Below are 22185 nucleotides of genomic sequence, written 5' to 3'. Positions count from 1 at the left end.
TGTACAAATATAGTAGTGCTCAGCAGTAATAGCATGACTCAGAAGGAAATCTATTTACCAAGAAAGCGCAGTGACTAAGTTCTAGGAGTTCAAAACAAGTGCCTTTCTAACTAGGAGTGGGGGAGTGGGGGTAGGAGGTTAATTCTTCCATCATCACCACTTTGGTTAAAAGAGAAAACAAAACAGATTTGTCTTAAGCAGAAAGGAACATGTTGATATTCCAGAGGTGTCGAACTATAGCAGAAAGGAAAGAAAGAAAGAAAGAAAGAAAGAAAGAAAGAAAGAAAGAAAGAAAGAAAAAGAGAAAGAAAGGAACCAAATCAGGTTAGGAACACAAAATCTCTTTCCACCCACCTAACCACTACTTTTTATCCAAATTTTACATGAACTAAAGCTCAGATCCTCATAGTTAAATTTGACAAGTTTAGGCTGCCTACTTGAAGGCTTAACTAGTTTGCTTTTATAGCAAGCAATAGTTGTTATTTAGTTGCCTGTAAAAAACTCATTACCATATTTATACCTGGTTTCTACAAGAGTTGGTTTTTTTTTCTGATAGTTTCCAGCTATGTTTATAGAGGTATTGTATTAAATATGATCTGGCTGAGGTCAAAGAGTAAAAGACAAGTCACCACTTGAATGCAAGATTTCCTTTCCAGTAGGATACTTGGTTTCTAATCATTTCATCAAGCAAGTATTTTCAGATTCTCCCTCAACTGACCATTTACATATTTTTAAAATACATACAATCATTTCTTATATCTACGAATTTGTGTCTTAGAAAGTAGGCGAGATGTTACAGTGAGCATATCAGTGTTTTATAAGCAAAGGCAATGGAAATTCAACTACGCAAGCAATAGGAGTCTGCCTCAAATCATTTTTATAATCACAGTTGAACTCCAAGATCCTTTCTGCTCTGTTTTGTTCAAGTCCCCAGCAACTTGAGTTCCAGGATAAAAGTTTTCATAAACTATTTTTTAAGGCAACTATTTCTTTTTGTCTAATTTACAAACATTGAATGTGTTGTATTTTTTAAAAAGTCTTGAAAAATAATTTAACAATGATTTCAAAGTTCAGACACCTACAAGGACAGGGGTGTTCTTTTTCTTCAAGAATTTTATTTTTGACACAACTATGTATTTCTCATGATTCTGTGGGTTGACTAGGATCAAGTAGGTGGTTTTTCTCTTCCACATAGTAGCAGCTGAAGTCACCCCAGTGGTTATATTAAGCTGGGCACTCATCTGCCACTGGGGTGCCCAAGATGAACTCTCATTCTCCATGGCCACTATCCATGTGGCTTTTTCATCATCAATATCTTGTTGTTCAGGGCTTTCTTAATTGTTGGAGGCAATATCCAAAGACAGACAAGGACTCTCACCGAGGGAAATAAAAGGCATACTTCAACAAAATGGAAGTTTAGATGAGCGGAAACATTTGACTTGATTTAGCATTTATGTTTTTCCCAACTGTAGGCCATTCAGTTTCAAGCTAAAGTTTCCTTAACTATGAATCTGTAAATTTCACTGAATTATAAAATTTAATTGCCTTCTAAGTTGTGATATTAATAGATGTGGGGTTTTTTTTTTAAAGAAGGACTGGGTGAAATAAAACTAAGACACTCATTCACATTTTATTCAGCTTCTTCTCCACCCTTTCACCCACTAAGCAGCAAGCAGAAAAATTTTAAAGGCGCAAGTAAAACTATTTATCTTACTTTTATTTCCAAATGATTCTGCACTTTTTGATGCTCCCTGTTGCTTTAAGTAAAATATAATATCCTAACAATTTGTAGGTGGAGGTGAACTTCAATCAGGTGGAGGTGAACTGCAAAAGTAGACTGCATTCAAAGGAAAAAAAAAAAGATTTGACGAAAGAGAAAAAAAGGAAGGAAATGATCCTGACACTGTTAGTCTGTTTATAAAAGCATCAAGAGATTTTGTTTGCACCTGTTTCACTTTTGTTTAAAGTCAAGAGCTGCATTACAGCACGTAACCCAGGGTGTTGGTATTGTGGGAGGGGACTTAAAACAGTAAGGAAAGCTTCAGAAACAGTTTCCTCAACACAGAAAAGAACAGAACTCTTTTACTTATGAACCAGGTAATTTCCCAGAGAGACTGTTGGAGGGACATTTACAAAGTCTAGGACCCAATATGCCATGTCCGGCACGCTCGCTCCTGCACAGGAGATAAAATCATCTCTTCATGTATAGGGACGGCTGTCCTAGTCTCAGATCAGTTTGAGAAGCAGCTCTGGCAGCGGGGGACGTAGGTGTGTTCTACTACACTGAATGGAGTGAAGCTAAAAATATGTTGAGTGTCTGATAAGAACGCCATTCTCCTCAAACTCTCATTTAACGTCAGACTTTCTGTTTTGCTTTTAAAGAAAAATGTTTTACAAGGGCAGCATGAAGCGGACAAAATCTGGAGCAAAGAAGGATTTTATGCTGTTGTCATTTTTCTCAGCATCTTTGTTATTATAGTAACGTGTTTGATGGTAAGTTTGCTTCTTTATATATCTTATCCCTTACTGAGCCACTGCTTAATACTATGGGATACTGTCATTCAAACGAATGTTGAAAAGACTGGGAACAGAAGCAAGGCTATGATCCTATTAGACTGGGAGTATTTCATATCTGACGGCAGAGTGATAGCTAAGGAAAACCTAAGGAATTACAGATTCTGACCTGCAGAATAAGGCTGTAATTGCACTGAGGCTTTTAGTAACTTGATCAACTCTGGGAATGAAGCTTTAGAAAGTGATTTACCGTGGTCACTGGAGCCCTCCAAGTCATTAAAGTCCCATGGGCACACTTTGGGCTTACTTTATTTCTTCTTTTATATCATCTTTATGGAACTCAGGACAAATTTTAAAAAGAAACGTCTTAGGGGCAAGCTTATATCTTTAAGAATCGTTGATTTCCTTATTTATTTTTAAAGATAAATAGCATTAGATATTAATGCTATTAGATAAATAGCTAAAGATAGATAGCATTCTCTGAAATTCTAGGCATTAAAAGGGATGATCATAGGCTCAAAGGCTAGATAATTCACTGTTGACTAACTTTTTAGGTGAATGAATTTAAAAAGTATAAAAGTATACATGGCAAATAGTTCTGTTAATTATAAATTATAAATGTGTAGCCTTTAAAAGTATATTTCTAATTAAAAAATAAAAAAGAACCCAGAGCAAACCCACTAAACTAGGCAGCTCTATTTTGTATTGAGGGAGTTAATAGTTACTTTTCAAATACGTTGATAAGATTTTCCTATTCTTTCAAAAATTCTGTGATGTACTTTAAAATATTTGATGTTTACAAAGGGGTTTAAACATTTTTTTTCTTGTGCTATGTTCTTTTTAATTTTGTACATTTTCAAAAATATTCCTTCCTTAGCTCTTAAATGCCCCCAAAAGACATCACACTACATACTATTCAACCAACAGTATTGCTAAGTGTCCTATTGGTTTTTGTTCATTTATGCTTCCCCTGCTGGGGAGGGGTTTATGTTAGAAAGATTAGGGCTTAGTTGGGAAAGGCAGAGGCTGAGTAAGTCTAAACTTGAAGGATATAAAACATTTAAGGCCTTGAACATGGTGATGATGGGCATATTTCCTCGAGTCTAAATATAGGAAGCAGTAAGGACACCCTAAAGCTTCCATCATCATGAATTCAGAAGCGTCTGGTCTCCTTTGGGCACACATTTAGAAAGATTTCTAAGAATTGTGACACAATAATAAAAAGAATAACTTAAACATTGAGTAAGAAATTTGATTTTTATGTATTAAACGGTGGAGACTGAGAGGGAAAAATTTAATGAGACAAAGTTGGAGATTTTAGGGAAACTATGACTGAGACCTCTGGGCATTTTTTAGTATTTTAGAGGGTGTGTTTTTTTGTTGTTGTTGCTGTTGTAATAGTTAATTGCACTATTTTAACACATGCGGTTCTTCTTTTCCTTAATCTGAGGAATCTTGAGGGCTTTTTTCTCTCTTGTCAGTCACAATTAGAGTGTTTTTCTGCTTCACAGATGAAAAGATGGGAGGAAGAGGAGAATTCAAGGAGGTTGAGAGTGCTAAAAGCAGAGATTGCTGGGGGGGGGGCGTTGGGAGGGGTGGACGGATAAGATTGGGCAGAGCAAAAGCTAGGGTAAAGGAGGGAAGTGGGAAAGCAGATTCCTGAGTAGCCTCTGAGTCCTGGAGGGCAGAGAGAGGCCCAGCAGAGCCTGCTTTTACCATGTAGGACTTGGTCCAGGCTCTGCCTCTCTAACTCAGGAGCACCTGCATATCCAGCATGACTGGATAAATCCTTTCATGACATATTGGTCTCATGAGGCAAAAGAATCTGTGGTGGCCACACTCTCAACCCCTTGGGGCCAGAGACTAGCTCTTCTTTTCCCAGTTTCTGCCAAGCATCAATGTAAAAGTCAGAAACCTAGATAAGTCTGCTCCGAAGTTACTAGAACAAATCGAGAAAGGAATGTTTCCAAAGTATGGGTGATTGCTGTCCACTTGGTTGGCAGTTAGATTCATCCATTCATTCAGTCTACAAATTCCTGCAGGGGATACACTGTGGACCTGTGGTTGGCACTGTGGCCAAAGGAGAGAACAAGATCCCTGTTCTTGTAGGACCTATACTCTAAAGGGGGGGAGGGGGGGGACACAGATAATAATTTAGTACTTTTTTTTAAACAAATACTGAACATGCTGCATGATTCCAAGTATTTGACCTTCTGGAAAAGGCAAAACTTTAGAGATAATCAAAAGATCAGTGGTTGCCAGAGGTTTCAGGAGAGGAGATGGATAGGTAGAGCACAGCGGATTTTTATGGCAGTGAAACTATTCTGTACAATACTGTGGTGGTGAATACACGGCATCATGGATTTGTTAAAACCCATAGAATGTACAACAAAAAGAGCGAGCCCTAATCTAGACTACGGACTTCAGTTAATTATAATATCCAGTATTGGCTCATCAATTGTAACACATGTGACCACACTAATACAAAATGTTAATAGGGAAAATTGTTTAGGGAAATAGGGGAGAGAGGGTATATGAGAACTCTGTACTCTTTGCTGTTTTGTGTAAACCTAAAACTGATTTTAAAAAATGAAGTCTATTCATTTTTTTAAAAAATTATATATTGTGCAGCACTGTGAAGAGATACCTTAATAGTGAGTGAGCAGAACAGAACCCTCGGAGACTTCCAAGATATGTGACAATGTGGGGAGAGGGCCTCCCAGGCAGAGGACAGAGCAGTTGAGGTGGGAATAAGCCAGCCTCTCTGGGCTTAACAAGAAGGGTGGAAGCTGAAAGTTTTAAGCAGAGCTTTGATGTGATTTGATGTGTGGATTTACAAGAGCAGGTGCTGTGCTGGTGAAGAGTGGTTGGGGACAGAACACGAGGCAAAGCTGGGAGCAGTAGGACTCTTCTGGAAGCCATTGTGTTAGCCTGGTGACAAAGATGATGATGGCCCAGAGGAGGGATGGTGGTGGAGATGGAGAGAAGTGAACGGTTGGGATTTATTTGTAAACGGAAATGACAGGATTTGCTCCCTTCTCAGGGAGAAGGAAAGAAAGAAATTAAGGTTGACTCCTCATTTATTTGGCTGAGTACCTGGCTGGTGGAGCTCCCATTTCTTGGGCAAGGAACACGTTGGAGGTGGGGGTAGTGAGAGAAACAACACTTTTCATGTGTCTTCCAGTTGCCCTTGAATAAATGAAAGAAGTAGAATGATGTATTTCAAACACAATCTTAAATTTTCATGAGAAAAGGTCGCTTTGAAAAGTCACAGGGGAGGGGTGCCTAGGTGGCTTAGTTAGTTGAGCATCTGACACTTGATTTCAGCTCAAGTCATGATCTCACAGTTCATGGGATCCAGCGCCATCAGGCTCTGTGCTGATTGCGCAGAACCTGCTTGGGATTCTCTCTCTCCGTCTCTCTCTGCCCCTCCCCCGCTCGTGTGTGTGTGTGTGTGTGTGTGTGTGTGTGTGTGTGTGTGTGTATACACACACACACACACACACACACATACTCTCTCTCTCTCTCTTTAAAATAAGCTTTAAAAAAAAGGGAAAAAAAATAACAGAGGAACCAGCAGTATACATGAAGGAATTAATACTGATAGAAAAATTCTGGAGCACCTGGATGGCTCAGTCAGTAAAGCGTCCAACTCTTGATTTGGGCTCAGGTCATGATCTCATTGTTCGTGAGTTCAAACCCCTCATAGGGCTCCATGCTGACAATACAGAGCCTGATTGGGATTCTCTGTCTCCCTCTCTCTCTGCCCCTGCCCCACTCTCTCTCTATCTTTCAGAATAAATAAATTTTAAAAGAAAAAAAAAATTTTTTACCTACTCAGACTGGATTTAACATGAAGTTAAGTTTATCTGATGCAACTATAACACTGACATGTCAACAGTTCACATTTAGGGACTTGTCAAATGTGATTCTCTAAAAAAGCTTATCTTTGCTCAAGTACTTTTGATAGTGACCTTGATTTAAAGTAAGTTTTTTACTTGGCTCTCTCAGTAATAGTTGTGCTATCACTTTTGCAATTTTCAAACACATAATATTCTGATTCTATTTCCCATGATTTTGTTGATTCCATGCAAAAGAAAAGACACAATACAGAATTTCCCCTCTGGCAATAACTATATGTATGAGAGATCAAATACCATTATTTCGATCCAGCCTTCCTACATACCACAGAAACAAAAGGCATGTGGTTTTATTATGAAATTTTATAGGTAAATTGCTGTGATGGTGGATTATGTGTGCTATGTAACAATAACATAAGGCTTGGCAAAATTTTTGAAATGTGGCATATTGTTTACTTTCCTTAAAATAAAAAAAAATTATATTGCCAGGCATAAAATTAGACATGCATGACATTTTCAAATGTGTGACTTATTTAGCACCTCTCAGATGTGAATGTAGAGTGGGTGGAGCGACAAACAGACAAATACAATTTTCCAAGGAAAAGTGTGTGGGCAATTTCCAATCCATTCAGTCTGTTTTAGGTAGGGGAAATTTATTACTAAGAATTAGTTATTAAACTTCAATAAACAATGGAAAGAACATTTATCATCAAAATTAAGTCTTCAAATGTACTTAGAGGTTTATTACAAAGTGCAAAGGCATTTATGAAATGTAGCTAGAGATATCTACAAGCCAGATTGCTTCTGGAAAGCAATTTTAGAAAATACAGGAAAAGAGCTCTTGATGTCAACAAAAGTTTTAGCATGTTAGACCCATAAAAAAGCCAATTATTAGTCATGTAGAAGTTTTCTAGTCATGGTCTTGGTAGCTGAGACAGGAAGTTGTATGTCAGATCACCTGCTATAGCCTGAGCCCCATGCAGTGAAAACATGTCACAGGTGGACATAAACAGCTACCCTCTTCTAATTGGTTATATATAATTGCTAGAGACTGAGGGAAATGGGAATAGATTTCTGGCTGGAATGATCTGTTTACAGAACCATTTCTGTAAAACATACCATTTTCAGAGTAGGCATGTGCCTTGAAGCAATTTTTAATTTTGTCCTATCTTAATAAAAACTGTTTACTTCTTAAGTATTAAGAATGCAATCCTCTTAATAATAAAAATCATAACAATAGCAATATTTAATGTCTTCCCTTTATTGCACACTTACTGGTACTAAATTGGCACTAAATTTACTGTGTGGTCCTAAATACTCCATGTATTTTTAAGCCACTTTATTGAAGTATGATTGACATACAAAAAGCTGTGCAGATTCATGGACACAACTTGGTGAGTTTGGAGATAAGTATATACCTATGAAACCGTCACCACCATCTTTGTCATAGATCTTCCTATCACTTCCAAAAGTGTCCTCCTGCTCTCTATTTTTTTATTATTTTTTGAAAGTTTATTTATTTTGAAAGAGAGAGAGAGCGCATGCATGCATGAGCCAAGAGGGGCGGAGAGAGAGGGAGAGAGAGAATCCCAAGCAGGCTCCATGCTGTCAACGTGAAGCCCAACACGGGGCTCAGTCCCACAACCCTGAGATCATAACCTGAGCTGAAATCAAGAGTCAGATGCTCAACCTGCTAAGCCAACCAGGCACTCAATTTTTTAATTATTATTATTTTGTATTGTGATAAGAACACTTAACATATGATCTACCCTCTTAGCAAAGTATTTTAAGTATACAATGTTGTATTATTAACTATAGACTCCATGCATAAACACTAATGTATTTTAGTTTCCTAATTTTACTGATGAGGAAACCAAGATCCTGAGAGGATCAGTGACTTGACCAAGAGCACACAAAGGGACTGGGTAATTATATTGGGGAGAGAGGAGGATCTGTCCTGTGCACTGTCGAGTATCTAGCAGCATCCCTGGCTTCTGCCCACTAGATGCCAGTAGCACCCCACCACACACCCTAGTATGACAACTAAAACCATCTCAGAACATTACCAAATGCCCCTGAAGGGCTAAATCCCTGCTGGTTGAGAACCACTGTCTTACAACTTAATTCCATGACAACCCACCTATTGCCAGGTAACAACATCTTCCATTCTTTCCATGTGTTGTCAACCAAGTCTCTCTCTTGAGTATTTTTTTTAAATTTTAGGGAAAGAGAGAAAGAGAGAGAAGGGGGGGGGAGGAAGAGAGAGGAAGAGAGAGAAAGAGAGAGAGAGAGAGAGAGAGAGAGAGAAAATCTTGAGCAGATTCCATGCTCAGTGCAGAGCCTGATGCAGGGCTCAATCCCATGACCCTGGGATCATGATCTGATCCAAAATCAAGAGTTGGATGCTCAACCAAATGAACCGCCCAGGTGTCCTCACTCTTGAGTATTTTTAAAGTGTCTTGTAAGCATTATATATTCTCCAAGGCGTAGGCATCAGTTCTACCTAATCAAAGGCGTAGGCATCAGTTTGTACACATATGACACAGATTAAAAAGCTGACCTGTAACCAGCGATGAAGTAAGCCAATGACTGTAAAAATATGTGGCAAAGGTTCTTCAGCAAGAACATAAACTCATGAAGTAAAGAAGGACTTTGGACTAGAGCTACTTCTATACCAATATAATCATAAAAGTTACTTGTCAAGAGCTGTTGAGAAAGCTGTTATTTCCTTGGCTGTCTCATTTTCATTTTTGAAAATAAGTATTTGCTTCTCCAAATTTTCATTTTAAAAATGAAAATATGCTTCTCCAAATATTCTAATTTGGAAATGAAAATATGCTTCTCCAAAACCCAAATGTAAACAGGCAATCAAATGTTCTGATGTACATATTATATTCAGATGTGAAGAACTAAGAATATATAACATATGTATTATCTTTTATTAAAGATATTTTTGTGAAGGTACAGATATATTTGTTTCTCTTCTCATTCAAGTAAATAGCTGGCTTGCAATTAAGAAATAAAAAGTTAGGGACACCTGGCTGGCTCAGGCAGAAAAGCATGCGACTCTTCATCTTGGGGTCATGAGTTTGAGCCCTATGTTGGGTGTAGAGATTACTTAAATAGATAAATATTTTTTAAAATAATCAATAAAAATAAATTAAAAAGATGTCCTGCCTTAAATTCTATTGCCTCACCTTTTAGTAATTATGTATTTAACTTAGCAATCTTGTGTTATCTTATTGGTACTGTTCTAATATTTCTAGGATTTTGTTTGTGCAAAGTGGTGGCAAAGTGCCTTTGAGGGTTATGAAAACTGAAGAGAAGCAGTAAATTAACTGCCCCCCCCCCAGTTCTTAGGCATCATACACAGGGTAGGGATATTTATCTTCAATGTTTTCTATCCTATAGCTCGTAAAAGTAATTATAATAAGAGTAAGAAGATTTGTCACTTAATACTAGATGTCTTGTTTTTTTCTTATGCAGTAATATTTCTCATAGGAATATTTAGCACCATCATTTTCAAAAATTTAAGATTTAGCTTTACCCTACCTTTGTCAGTGAACGCCACCAGTATAAAAATTTCCAGTGTACGAGGAAGTGAACTGAATAAAAGACAAAAAGGATTATTTTTAATTGCCTGACAGTTCAATTTATAAGAATGCATTTGTAGTTATACTCCCTAGGTGCATAGTCCTTTTCCTTAAAGAGAAATTTTAATCCACAAAAGGTATACTCTTAGATTTGGTGGTGTTGAAAGCCAGTGGTGAGAACCGATCTGCAGCAGATGTGATGTCAGAGTCAATCGTTAAGAATGATAGCATGGCAAAGAGCAGCACCAGAAGTAATGTAAGGGTGTGGAAAGTACATGGGTCTGCAAAGCAGAACTGCCCCAGGACTTGGATCTGCCCTCACTGACTGCTGACTTTGGGCAAGCCACATGATTCAGATGGACTGTAATTTTTTCAGTGTATAATTAAGTCAGAAGGACCTATAGTGATCATTCTAACTCTGATTCCATCTGTATCCCTAATTTCAAAGACACTTAGGGGGCACATGCACCCCAATGTTTATTGCAGCACTGTCAACAATAGCCAAATTATGGAAAGAGCCCAAATGTCCATCAACTGATGAATATACACATACACAATCGAATACTACTCGGCAATGAAAAAGAATGAACTCTTGCCATTTGCAACAACATGGATTGAACTGGAGGGTATTATACTAGGCGAAATAAGTCACTCAGAAAAAGATAGGTATCACATGACTTCACTCATATGTGAACTTGAGAAACTTAACAGCTGATCCTAGGGGAAGGGAAGGAAAAATAAGATTAAAAAAAAAGAGGAAGGCAAACCATAAGAGACTCTTAAATACAGAGAACAAACTGAGGGTTGATGGGGTGGGGGAAGAGGAGGGAAAATGGGTGAGGGGCATTAAAGAGGGCACTTGTTGAGATGAGCACTGAGTGTTGTATGTAAGTGATAAATCACTGGATGCTACTCCTGAAGACAAGACTACAAGGTATGTTATCTAACATGAGAATTAAATAAATTAAATAAATAAATAAATCACTTAATGTACAATCACTCCTATTTCTTACCTCTCTGCCCAAACCTCTGTCTTGTTATAATCTGAGATGTTGGACCTGAGACATAATTAAATTTCATTTTCACTCATTTTTACATAATTTCAAAACTCCCTTTTATATCACAATTTCTAGTTCTTCAGTTCTTAATTTTGAGTCATCTTTCTCATGAGTTTGGGTTAATTTTTTCCAGGAAATGTACACAGGCAGTATATTCCCTGACACCTTGTGTATTTGAGATACTATTAGCTTCATTCTCATGAACTTCAATTTATCGAGGTGTGGAATTCATGCATTTTTTTGTAAATGCATTTTTTCCTCTGTCACAAAAACTCTCCCATTTTCTCCTCACATTTATTCTTTTTTCAACTGACATGTTTTTTGGCTGAGCACCTTTTTCATTCCATATCTCTAATTCCATGAGAACAGGGTATAGTCTATTTTGTTCATAGCAGAATCCTCAGTAGGTCTCACAATACATGACATTCAGTGGGCACTGAAAAATAGTTCTGAATGATTCACAGCTCTCTCACTTAGTCTGGTTTATCGTTCACAGTGACTTTTCTCTGACTTCTGTATGCCATTGTTTCCCTTGTTTTAACCTTGTTCTCTTATCTTTTTGCTATATATTCCAGGCAATCTCCTGACTTTGCCACATATGCCATTGGCTGTGTTTTCTGCATTGTCATTTCCGTTCTTTGCTGCTTAAAAGATTTTCATCCTGCTCCCGAGTTTTCAGCTTTTAAATTCCTTTTCTTCTTCATCTCAGTCTGATACCTTTTCATCTTACATTGCTGTGTTTTGCTTCTTTTTGATTTTTTAGAATATTATTTTGTTAAGCAGACTTTTTAACAACATATTTTTTGCACATTTTAACCATTTTCTATTTTTATCATTGTAGTAAAGTTGACATACAATGTGTGTTAGTTTCGGGTGTACAATATAGTGATTCAACCATTCTATATATTACTCAGTGCTCAGCATGATAAACATAGTCACCACTGCCACCACACAATGTTATTATAGTATTATTGAGTCTATTGCCTATGCTTCTGTTACTTCTATATTGTATAAATGGAAGTTGGTACCTCATAATCCCCTTCACCTATTTCCCTCATTACCCTACCCCCTTCCCTCTGGCAACCACCAGTTTGTTCTCTGTATTTATGAGTCTGCTTCTGTTTGTTTCTTTGCTCATTGGTTTTGTTTTTTAGATTCCACATATAACTGAAATTATATAGCATTTGTCTTTCTCTGATTTATCTCATTTAGTATAATGCACTCTAAGTCCATCCATGTTATTACAAATGGCAAGATGTTACTCTTTTTATGGCTGCGTAATATTTCATTGTGTATATATGCCATCTTCTTTATCCATTCATCAGTGGATGGACACTGAGGTCGCTTCCATATCATGGCTATTGTTACTACATAAATATATAAAGTATGTATATATCTTTTCGAATTAGTGTTTTCATTTTCCTCAAATAAATACCCACAAGTGCTACCAATGTATTTTAAGAACATTAGACAAATATTCTCTAAAATTTTCCTGAAATACATTCTCAAAGGTATTTATCTTCTCCATTATTTCAGATTATTTCTTTCTCAATTTATTTCTCAATTTTTCTGTTTATTAATTCTTTAACAAATATATATATATATTTTTTTTTTCCAGTAGATTTCAAATATAGATATAACTAGAATTTAAAAGACTTTGAAAGAAAGACTTAGTCTTAGGACTAGTTAGAGTGAATATGATTGAAAAGTGCCAAGAAAGCCCTCTCCCTTAAAATATCACTCTTTCAGCTAATGGATTTCAGACATTAAACAAGGGAGTTCAGTTGGCCTAAAGCTTTTTAAAATGCAGACATTGTCAGTGCTGTAATTACAGACAATGGGTTAAGTCACCCCTTTATGTGCATTAACTTATCAAGTCACTTCCTGAGAACATACTTGAAGAAATACAAGGGCATCTAGTTTCTTCTTTAAGTTTATTTATTTTGAGAGAGAAAGAGAGAGAGAGAGAGAGAGAGAGAGAGAGCAGAGGAGGGGCAGAGAGAGGGAGAGAGAGAGAATCCCAAGCAGGTTCTGCACTGTCAGTGCAGAGCCCAACACATGGTTTGAACTCAATGAACCATGAGATCATTACCTGAGCTGCAACCAAAAGCTGGCCACTTAACCAACTGAGCCACCAACTAGGCACCCCAAGGGCATATAGTTTCTGCGGTAATTGGAGTAGAGGAGTCAGCATTAAGAGAAAAAAAAAATCAAATCATTATGTTGTATGCCTTAAACTATATAATGTTATATGTCCATTACATCTTAATAAAACTAGAAAAGATAAAATAATCTTTTTTAAAAAAAGTTGAAATAGGGGTACCTGAGTGGCTCAGTCAGTTGAGTGTCTGACTCCTGACTTTGGCTCAGGTCATGATCTCATGGTTCATGAGTTCAAGCCCTGCATTGGGCTCTGAGCTTACAGCTTGGAGCCTGCTTGGGATTCTGTCTCTCTTGCTCTCCGCTCTCCCCCCACTAGAGCTTTATCTCTCTCAAAATAAATAAATAAACATTAAAAAAAAAAATTCTCTCCCTCTGTCCCTGTCCCTCGCTTGCATACTCTTTCCCTCTCTAGAAAATAAAAGTCAATCATAAATTAAAAAGGAAAATAATAAATAAAAATAGAAAAGAAAAACTTATTAAAAGAGAAGGCTGAGGATGAGAAACAAACTCTACTTCCTCACAATTCAGTCCATGGAGGGTTTGAGCAAAGTCAGCCCAATTCCTTCAAAAATTTAAAAATGACAATCCTACCATTTCTGAAGTGAATTAGCCATTCCAGAAAGGACTCTGAGAATGGAGGAAAGTAATATATTTGCTTTTTCCTACATGCATTCAAGATTAAAAAGGAGAAGGTGCCTGCGTGGCTCAGTCGGTTAAGCTCCCGACTTCAGCTCAAGTCATGATCTCGTGGTTCATGAGTTCGAGCCCTGCGTCAGGCTTTGTGCTGACAACTCAGAGCCTGGAGCCTGCTTCAGATTCTGTGTGTGTCTCTCTCTACTCCTCTTCCCACTCGCACTCTGTCTCTCTCTCTCTCTCAAAAATAAGTAAACATTAAAAAAAATTTTTTTAATTAAAAGGGGAAAGAGGTAAGAAATGAAATTCTGGTTATCCAAATTATTCTTTGATAAGTGCCCTACATTTAAATTTTTCAAGAAGTTACAAGATATTCAAGTTAATACATGGCTAGTGTGGATATTTACCAACATAAGAAATTAAGATTTATAACATAACCATGTTTTCATTATATTTTACAAGATTTTATTCTCCCATGTTGTACTGGATGCAGATCTCTGTTTCTGTAAATGTCATCAGCCCATACATATTTCATGGCTCTTCCTTTCATCAGCCTTCCATTTCAGCCATTTTGAATAAAGATTTGCATGTGATCAAACTGACATCTGGCACTTTCATAAAATTAGCCAAATTTTCTTTTGAATATATATTTGAAGAATAGATCCATTAACACATTTGTTTAACAACTAGAAATACCAACCATATCCTTTTGGGGAAAAAAATCTCAATATAATAAAATTGAGAGACCATTCTGGAAGGCTTTGCTTAGTTGTATTATCATTGAACCTTCATTTTAGTTTGTCTTCTGGGTTGGGTTGGAAGAGATTATATTTTGTTGTTTAGTGTGCAAAATATGACAGCAAGACTTTGTATCTCCTTCTATAGATTCTTTACAGATTAAAAGAAAAGTTTCAGTTTTCCTTGCGACAAGATAAAGAGAAAAATCAGGAGATCCACCTATCACCCATTGCATTACAGCCAGCACAGTCTGAGGCAAAGACAGTCAACAGCATGGTCCAGCCCGAGCAAGCCCCAAAGGTGCTGAATGTGGTTGTGGACCCTCAAGGCCGATACACTCCTGAGATCAAAGCTACCACCGCTGTCTGCCCTTCTCCTTTCAAAATGAAGCCCATAGGACTTCAGGAGAGGTAAGAGCTTTTCTGTATCCCCCTACAGGTTACTTTTTTTTTTAAGATTATTCACCATCTAAAAATGATAGAACCAGAGATGATTGGCATATTGGATTTAAAATCGCTTACTGCCATCTTGCTATGTTACAAAGAATCTAGCTATGTTACAAAAATATTTTCGTTACCTCAGATTCCATTTAACCTGTGGAGACCCAAGCCAAGGTCATCTTCAAGTACAGAACAGCTTCTATAATCAAATGTACTGAGTACATTTTAAGGGCTGATGATGTAACATAACACTATCTCCTTTAATTGTCATTGAAACTCTGGTAGATAGAAGGACTAGGAATAAACTTAAGGTATTTCCTACCAAAGCCCACATTGTTTGATGTGAAGTGGGAAGAATCATTGTCACAAATCAATTTTTTAAAGTTTTATTTATTTATTTTACGAGAGTGTGAGCAGGGGAGGGGCAGAGAAAAAGGGAGGCAGAGATAGAGAATTCCAAGCAGACTCCACACTGTCAGCACAGAGCCCGATGCACAGCTTGAACTCACAAACTGTGAGATCATGACCTGGGCCAAAATCAAGAGTTGGACACTCAACCAACTGAGCCACCCAGGCACCCCACAAATCAATTTTTTATGAAGTTGTCCCTCTGCTTCTTCTGAGCAAACAGTAAATCTCAAAATCCATGACATTTTTTTTAGTTGCTTTACCTGCCTTTGTGATGTACTTACACTGACACATTCTCACTCAAAACAAAGCCAATATATGAAAACCATGATATGCAAAGTACATAAAAGAGCTAATTCTTTACTTCCTCCAAAATATTAAGTAAAGCTTTCCCAAGGTATTTCTTTCTTTTTAATTTTTTTTTACATTTATTCATTTTTGAGAGACAGAGAGAGGCAAAGTACAGCGGGAGAGGGGCAGAGAGCGAGATGGACACAGAATCTGAAGCAGGCACTGAGCTATCAGCACAGAGCCCGACATGGGGCTCAAACTCACAAACCGTGAGATCGTGACCTGAGCAGAAGTAGGACACTCAACCGACTGAGCCAGCCAGGCGCCCCCCCCACCCCGCGTGGTATTTCTTAAAGTAAGAAGCTTCCTATCTATACTTAAAATATGAATGGGGTACTTGGGTGGTTCAGTCGGCTAAGCATACGACTCTTGATTTTGGCTCAGGTCATGATCCCAGGGTTGTGGGATCAAGCCCCCCATTGGGCTCCGTGGTAAGTGTAGAGCCTACTTAGGATTCTCTCTCTCTTTCTCTCTCTTTCTCTCCCTCTGCCCCTCTCCCCCATTCACTCCCTTTCTATTTCCCTTTCTCTCAAAAAAAAAATATATATATATATATATATGATTGATGTTATATCCAACACTGCATGTGAGGGTAGTGGGGGAACTGAGAGGCTCTCAAGGTACACTCCCCTGGTTCCTTTTCCTCTTATTTTCCTATATCTTCATTTTCTGTCACTGTCCTTTTTGTTGTCTTAGGTTTTCAGATCACATCTCTAAATATATATCCCATCACACACACACACACACACACACACACACACACACACACACACACACACTCACACATGCCACATCCCTTTAGAAAATATAAAAACTTCAGAAGACCAAAGTGGTCATTCAAATTTTTTGAAATATTGTCCAAAAAAATGAATGAAGTAAAAGGAAAGGGATTTGTTGCAGTGATCTCTAAAGTCCTATAAAGGGAGAACACTTTGACTCCATAACAGAAGAAAAACAGAGAGCAATCAAGTCTTCCTCCCTTCCTCATCACCCCCAAATACTGGTTGGTTTCCTGATGGATCCATGTGGATCTCCAGGTACTATTTTCTTAGTTGGGTACCACAACACTGCTGTCTGGGCTGTAGACAAGATGGAACTTTCTCCTGGAGACTAACCAGGAGTCCGGAGAACTGGATTCCAGACCCAGCTCTGCCCTTTGCTGGATTGAGTGGCTTCATATGCGTCATTCACCTATCTGGGCCTTACTTTCTTCATCTGTAATATGAAGGGGTTAAACTTGACTTCTTTGCTTCCTTCAGGCTCTTTTGCTTTTGTCACTCAAATGAGTTTTGTACATTGATTTGCTTCTAAATGAAACCTCAAAGCAAGTATCTGAGGTGATGTACCACAAGCGGGGTGGCAGAAGAGATTTGCTCCGATGAAAGCAATAAGGTGGTCATTTTCTACAGATGATTTAAAGATGATAATAAAACTACCTAAAAGTCAGACTAACTTTTACTATCATCATGCACTGCCAATTCTAAGCAAGGCCAGTGGTGAAATCCTCTAGGAAGTACCTATTGCCAGAATCCTACCTTTTGTCGGCCACTGCTGGGCATGTTGGAATTTCAAGCAGCATAAGGTTAACTACTCCTTTATTCATTTAAATGAAGCGAACGTTTGAGAACGGAGAGTACAGGGATGGTGTCTTACTCATCTTCATGGTCCACGTGGGGACTCTAGCAGAGTAAGTGTGTAATCAGTGTCAGATTCCCTGCCACCTGGTCTACAAACTTCCCCGCCTCCCCACCCATCGCCTCCCACTTCCTTCCCACCTCAGGGGAGGAGAAAGCTCTTCTGTCCACATGGACCTCTCCGGTCAGTCGCTCCCACTCCTGATAGCTGGCTCCATCAATTTTCCTTCTCTGTTTTCAACTGTGCCCCCTTTGCTAACGTGGTGACTTTAGCATAGATTCTCTTGTATCAAAGAAACTTCTTTAACCCATTTCCTTCTCTGGTTCTTGTCTCTCCTTCCTTTCTCAGAGGAGTGTCTTATTAATAGAGTAGAGTGTATTCGTTGCCTCATTGGTCATTTTCAAACTTTAATCCTTGCTATTTGCACACTTGCCAAATTTATCAATGGCCTAAACAACAAATACAAAGCACATATTTCATTTCTTTTCCCATCTAGCACCAATGTCTACTTCATTTCTAAAATCTTCTCCTTCTTTGGCATCCAAGACACTATCCTTCTGGCTCTCTGGTGGCCACCGTTGGGTTCCCACCTAGATTCCTTTCTTCCCTTAGCTTCCAAGTTCCATCAGAGAGGCTGATTTGAGCTGGAGGCACTGCTTTAGGAGCTATCTGGGTGTCAGGTAGCAACAGAAAAGGTGGTTGTGGTTGGATTACTTAGGGAGGTGGGTCCAAGGTAAGAAGAGGGAGTGGGGAGGAGGAAGGGCATCTGGAGAGGGAAATTCAAGTGTCACTTCCTCTGGAAGCCATTCCTTCCTTCTCCTTTTTCCTCTAGCCCACTTCACCAATATTACTCATTCAGTTTCATCTCCTCTGCCCCCTTCTACTTTAGCTCCACAACCCTGTGTGCATACAATATTTATAGCATTTCTCAAGTGTACGTAAAACTAATCTATCTTATCCCATTGACTAAGCTTCTTAAGGACACATATATGGTTTACATGTCTCTTACATGTAGAACATAATTCCTAAAAAGCAAAAGCTCCTGGAAATAAATGCTTGCATGAATGAACGAATGATCAATGTTGTAATGAATAATTCCCAGGTGAGTTTTCAGATGTAGGGAAACACTGCTTTTCCCATAACCCCTTCTTCCTCTATTCTCACCCCATTTTTTCTGCCATAATTCCCTGCTAAGATGGTATAGTGATGTTTCAAGAGTGGTAAAATATGACAGGTGTATAGTGTTCCATGCAATCAAGAAACATTTCTGAGTCTTAAAAGCCTTAAAACTTAATTTATGCTTATGTGTTCTAATGGTGTCTTTAAAATAGACTTGTGTTTTATATCCCTCCATCTCCTGATCCTGAAGTGAAATAATAATCCCTTGTTTATTGTATGGAAATCTGGCTTCATTAAAATCTCCATGAGACCATAGAGGCTGAACTATGAGTCACTTGTCCCCCAAATATTTTGGGTCATGCCATATAAATCTCTCATCTCTGATGGAGAGAATCTATTCCTGTGACATTATTAATAATAAACTATAATTTAAAAAATAAAATAAATAAATAAAAGAAACTATAGAGACTGAATGTGAATGCTTTACCTAAATACAAAGAATATATCCCCAAAATTATGAAGATAAATTTTCCAACTAGTCACTATTATCATATTGATTCTTGTTCCTCAGATTTTCTCATTATTGATTTCTCTTTTTGGAACCATCACCCTGGGCCCAGATCTCATTAGTTCTTATTTGAATTACTGTGTCCTGTGATCATGAGAATGACACCAGGAGGAGCATGTGTTACATATTTCATTTATTTCATCTCCTCTGCCTGATCTAATCCTCTTCTCTCCTCCTTCGATTCATACCATAGACTCTTCAGATTTATTTTGCTGTAACAGTACTTGCATTGTAAGAGTACTGCTGTGTAAAAATCCTCAAAAGCTCCCTTGTGCCTACAGCCTGAGGCCCAGACCAGCTTGCTGGGCCTTAGAGGTCCTATACTATTGGACGCTGATCCTTCTCTCCAAATATGTTTGCTGCTACTCCCAAAATACACCTTCCGTTCCATCCAGTCTTCTCCAGTGTGCTGTGGTCCTGTCTAAATTTGCATCTGTGCTCACCTGGTCCCTCTTCTCTCTCCTCCTGTCTATCTCTAGTCTCTAAATCCCAGCCAAAACTTAACCTCCTACCGTTGGCTGTGACACTTACCCATCCCCACAGGGATTCTAAACACCTCTGAATTCTCACATGCACCGCTCCTCTAGCAGTGATTTTCATTAAAGAATAATTATTCAGAAAGGGACTAACACTGGTTTTCAAGTAGTTTGTCCTGTCCCGTCACCAGCTTGGAAGACCCTTCAGGACAGGTATAGGCTCAAATGCTCTTGTGTCTACCATGGTTCCTGCGACCCTGGTACATTGTAAACACAGAAAAATATTATGGACTTTCTTAATTAATGTGCCTTTGCATCTAGAGATCTCATATATTTCCAAGGAAACTTCCACAAGAACAAATAGCCTAATGATAAACTCCAGGGCTAAGTCTCTGTGCTAATATTGCTTCTGACATTCACTAAATAAGTGAGTCAACAAGATAATTAAGTCCTATGTTGTGTCGTTTCTGCAATGTACAAAATAGGCATGATAATATCTGTTCTGCCTTTTTTCAAAGGACACGATAAAATTAACAATCAAGAGGTGCCTGGGTGGCTCAGTTGGTTGAGCATTCGGATCTTGATTTCAGCTCGAGTAGGGCCTCATGGTTCATGGGATCAAGCCCCATGTCAGGCTCTGTGCCAACAGCCAGGAGCCTACTTGGGATTTTCTCTCACCCTCTCTCTGCCCCAACCCTGCTCGCATGTTGTGTGTGCTCTCTCTCTCAAAATAAGTGAATACACGTTTTAAAAAAATTAACAATCAATATAAAATGGCATTTTGCCTTTAAGAAGGAAAAGGAAATCTAGCATTCTTTCTTTCTTTCTTTTTTTTTTCCCTGTGGTCCCATTCCATGAGCCTGTTTTAGCTCAGTTTGAACTCAGGAAAGTTGAAACTTTTTTTTTTAACTGAATTGATAGGGTTGAGCCTGCCATTTGACATCATAAATATTTTTTATTTTATGTTTTCATAAATACGTTTTAAAATGTCAATTGACTTATAGTTTTTCTCATCCTACTGATAAATATATGTTTATAAATTTTACCGTTTAATATAATCTAATAACTACCGGTAATATTAAACCCGCTGTCATCTAACAGATGAGTTCATTTCCCATGGTGAGTCTATGAGTTGAAGAGGTGCATTCAGAGGTCTGCCCCACACCTATTGCATACAAAACTGGGAACTTGTTTGCTCACCTGTGATGAGGAGAATAGCACGTGCCTTGCACAGCTCTGGTGATAGTTAAGCTGGACAACAAGGTCACATGCTGACACAGCATGAGGCCAGAGCCGGCTCCTGTTCCCTCTTCTCTTGTCCCATCCCGGTCCTCCTCAAATTCCCTGCTTGTCACTCTCAAGAGAACTGTATACGAACCAGCTTCCAAATTTCCAATAACCAAAAGATCACACTCAGTCCCTAGAATGATACATTTCCTTCACTTGGGAAAGCAGAGAACTCGAAAATACAAATTCCTACAAATTTCTTCTTTATGCTACTGTATGACTAACAGCCAGTTTTATGGAAAGGAAATTAACAGGCAGACGGGTAGATTCCCACTATTTCTTAATTTGATTTTCCATTAGAAATAAAAGTGGGCAAGAATAGTCAAGGAACAGTCCATAAAGGGTGTTTCGTTTAACAGGGCACCCTCACTCCTCCCGACATTTTTTCCTCAGTGGGCTGATAGGAATGTGGCATTAACGGAGGTTTTCTATCACACCTGAGGCCTCCGCTAGCCCCCAAGGTTTGCCATAATGAATGAACATTCTCTAACTTTTCTTTAACTCTACCATGATATGGTTTCTTTAGGTGTCCATAAATGTGCAGATGATGATGTAACACCTAGCTATGTCACTTTAAAGGTTTTTTAGGGGTGCCTGGATGGCTCAGTCAGTTAAGCACTTGGCTTTGGCTCTGGTCATGATCTCATGAGTTCAAGCCCCGCATCTGGGCTGCTGGAGCCTGCTTCGGATTCTGTGTCTCCCTTTCCCTCTGCCCTTCCCCTGCTCACACTCTGTCTCTCTCTCAAAAATAAAGAAACGTTAAAAAAAAATTTAAACAAGTTTAAAAAAAACAAGGTTTTTTAGGCTGAGCCTGGGAGATTTCTATCAAAGTTAAAAATGCCTGCAGCAGTGGAAGCGATGGAAACATGGGCCTGGCCGAGAAAATGCTGAGTATTTTACATCTAAACTAAAAGTTGCATTTACTATAATTTCCTCTAGGCAAGGTGGAATGTTCTGACTTCTGTCCCCTGCTCTCCCTAGTGAAAAAACATTTCAGTGCTCAAAAATTTTGACTTAGAAGATACCTAATTGCTCCTCAACTAATCTCCCTTTGGGAAATACAAGAAAAGGATAGAATAGACACAACTGAATGTGAAGGTACAACATTTACAAAGACAAAACTACTCTGGAAATTAAAATCTGTATTCATGAAATAGACCCATCATTTTCTGTCTAGTGAAACTAAGACCTAGAATTCTCCTTTAGGTCTTAAGTGAGAAAACCATAGCCTGAGACAAGGAATCTTGTCCAAGTGACTTATTGAGACAATGCTCTCAGGAGAAGCCTAAAGGAAAGTAGGGGAAGCAGAACAGAGGAGAAGCCAAGCAAAGAGGTGGTTTCA

The 22185-nt window shown here is 38.4% G+C and overlaps 1 protein-coding gene across 2 annotated transcripts in view; it reads left to right on the top strand.

The window, feature by feature from the left end:
• The window catches only part of PTPRR (protein tyrosine phosphatase receptor type R), a 274870-nt gene that overhangs the window by 166278 nt on the left and 86407 nt on the right, over positions 1 to 22185 (top strand). The window contains exons 1-3 of one of the 2 annotated variants that reach the window (XM_042992753.1): positions 2212 to 2268; positions 2383 to 2493; positions 14707 to 14969. In XM_042992753.1, the coding sequence (XP_042848687.1) occupies positions 2491 to 2493; positions 14707 to 14969 (266 nt within the window). In that variant the 5' untranslated portion in view covers positions 2212 to 2268; positions 2383 to 2490. Of the gene's footprint in view, positions 1 to 2211; positions 2269 to 2382; positions 2494 to 14706; positions 14970 to 22185 lie in introns of those variants that run through there. The other variant, XM_042992752.1, reaches the window with a different exon arrangement.

Source organism: Panthera tigris, chromosome B4 (genome assembly GCF_018350195.1).
Source record: "Panthera tigris isolate Pti1 chromosome B4, P.tigris_Pti1_mat1.1, whole genome shotgun sequence".
Taxonomy (NCBI): Eukaryota; Metazoa; Chordata; class Mammalia; order Carnivora; family Felidae; genus Panthera; species Panthera tigris.
Note: the sequence above shows the minus strand (reverse complement) of the source record. Positions and strands in the feature narration are given on the sequence as shown.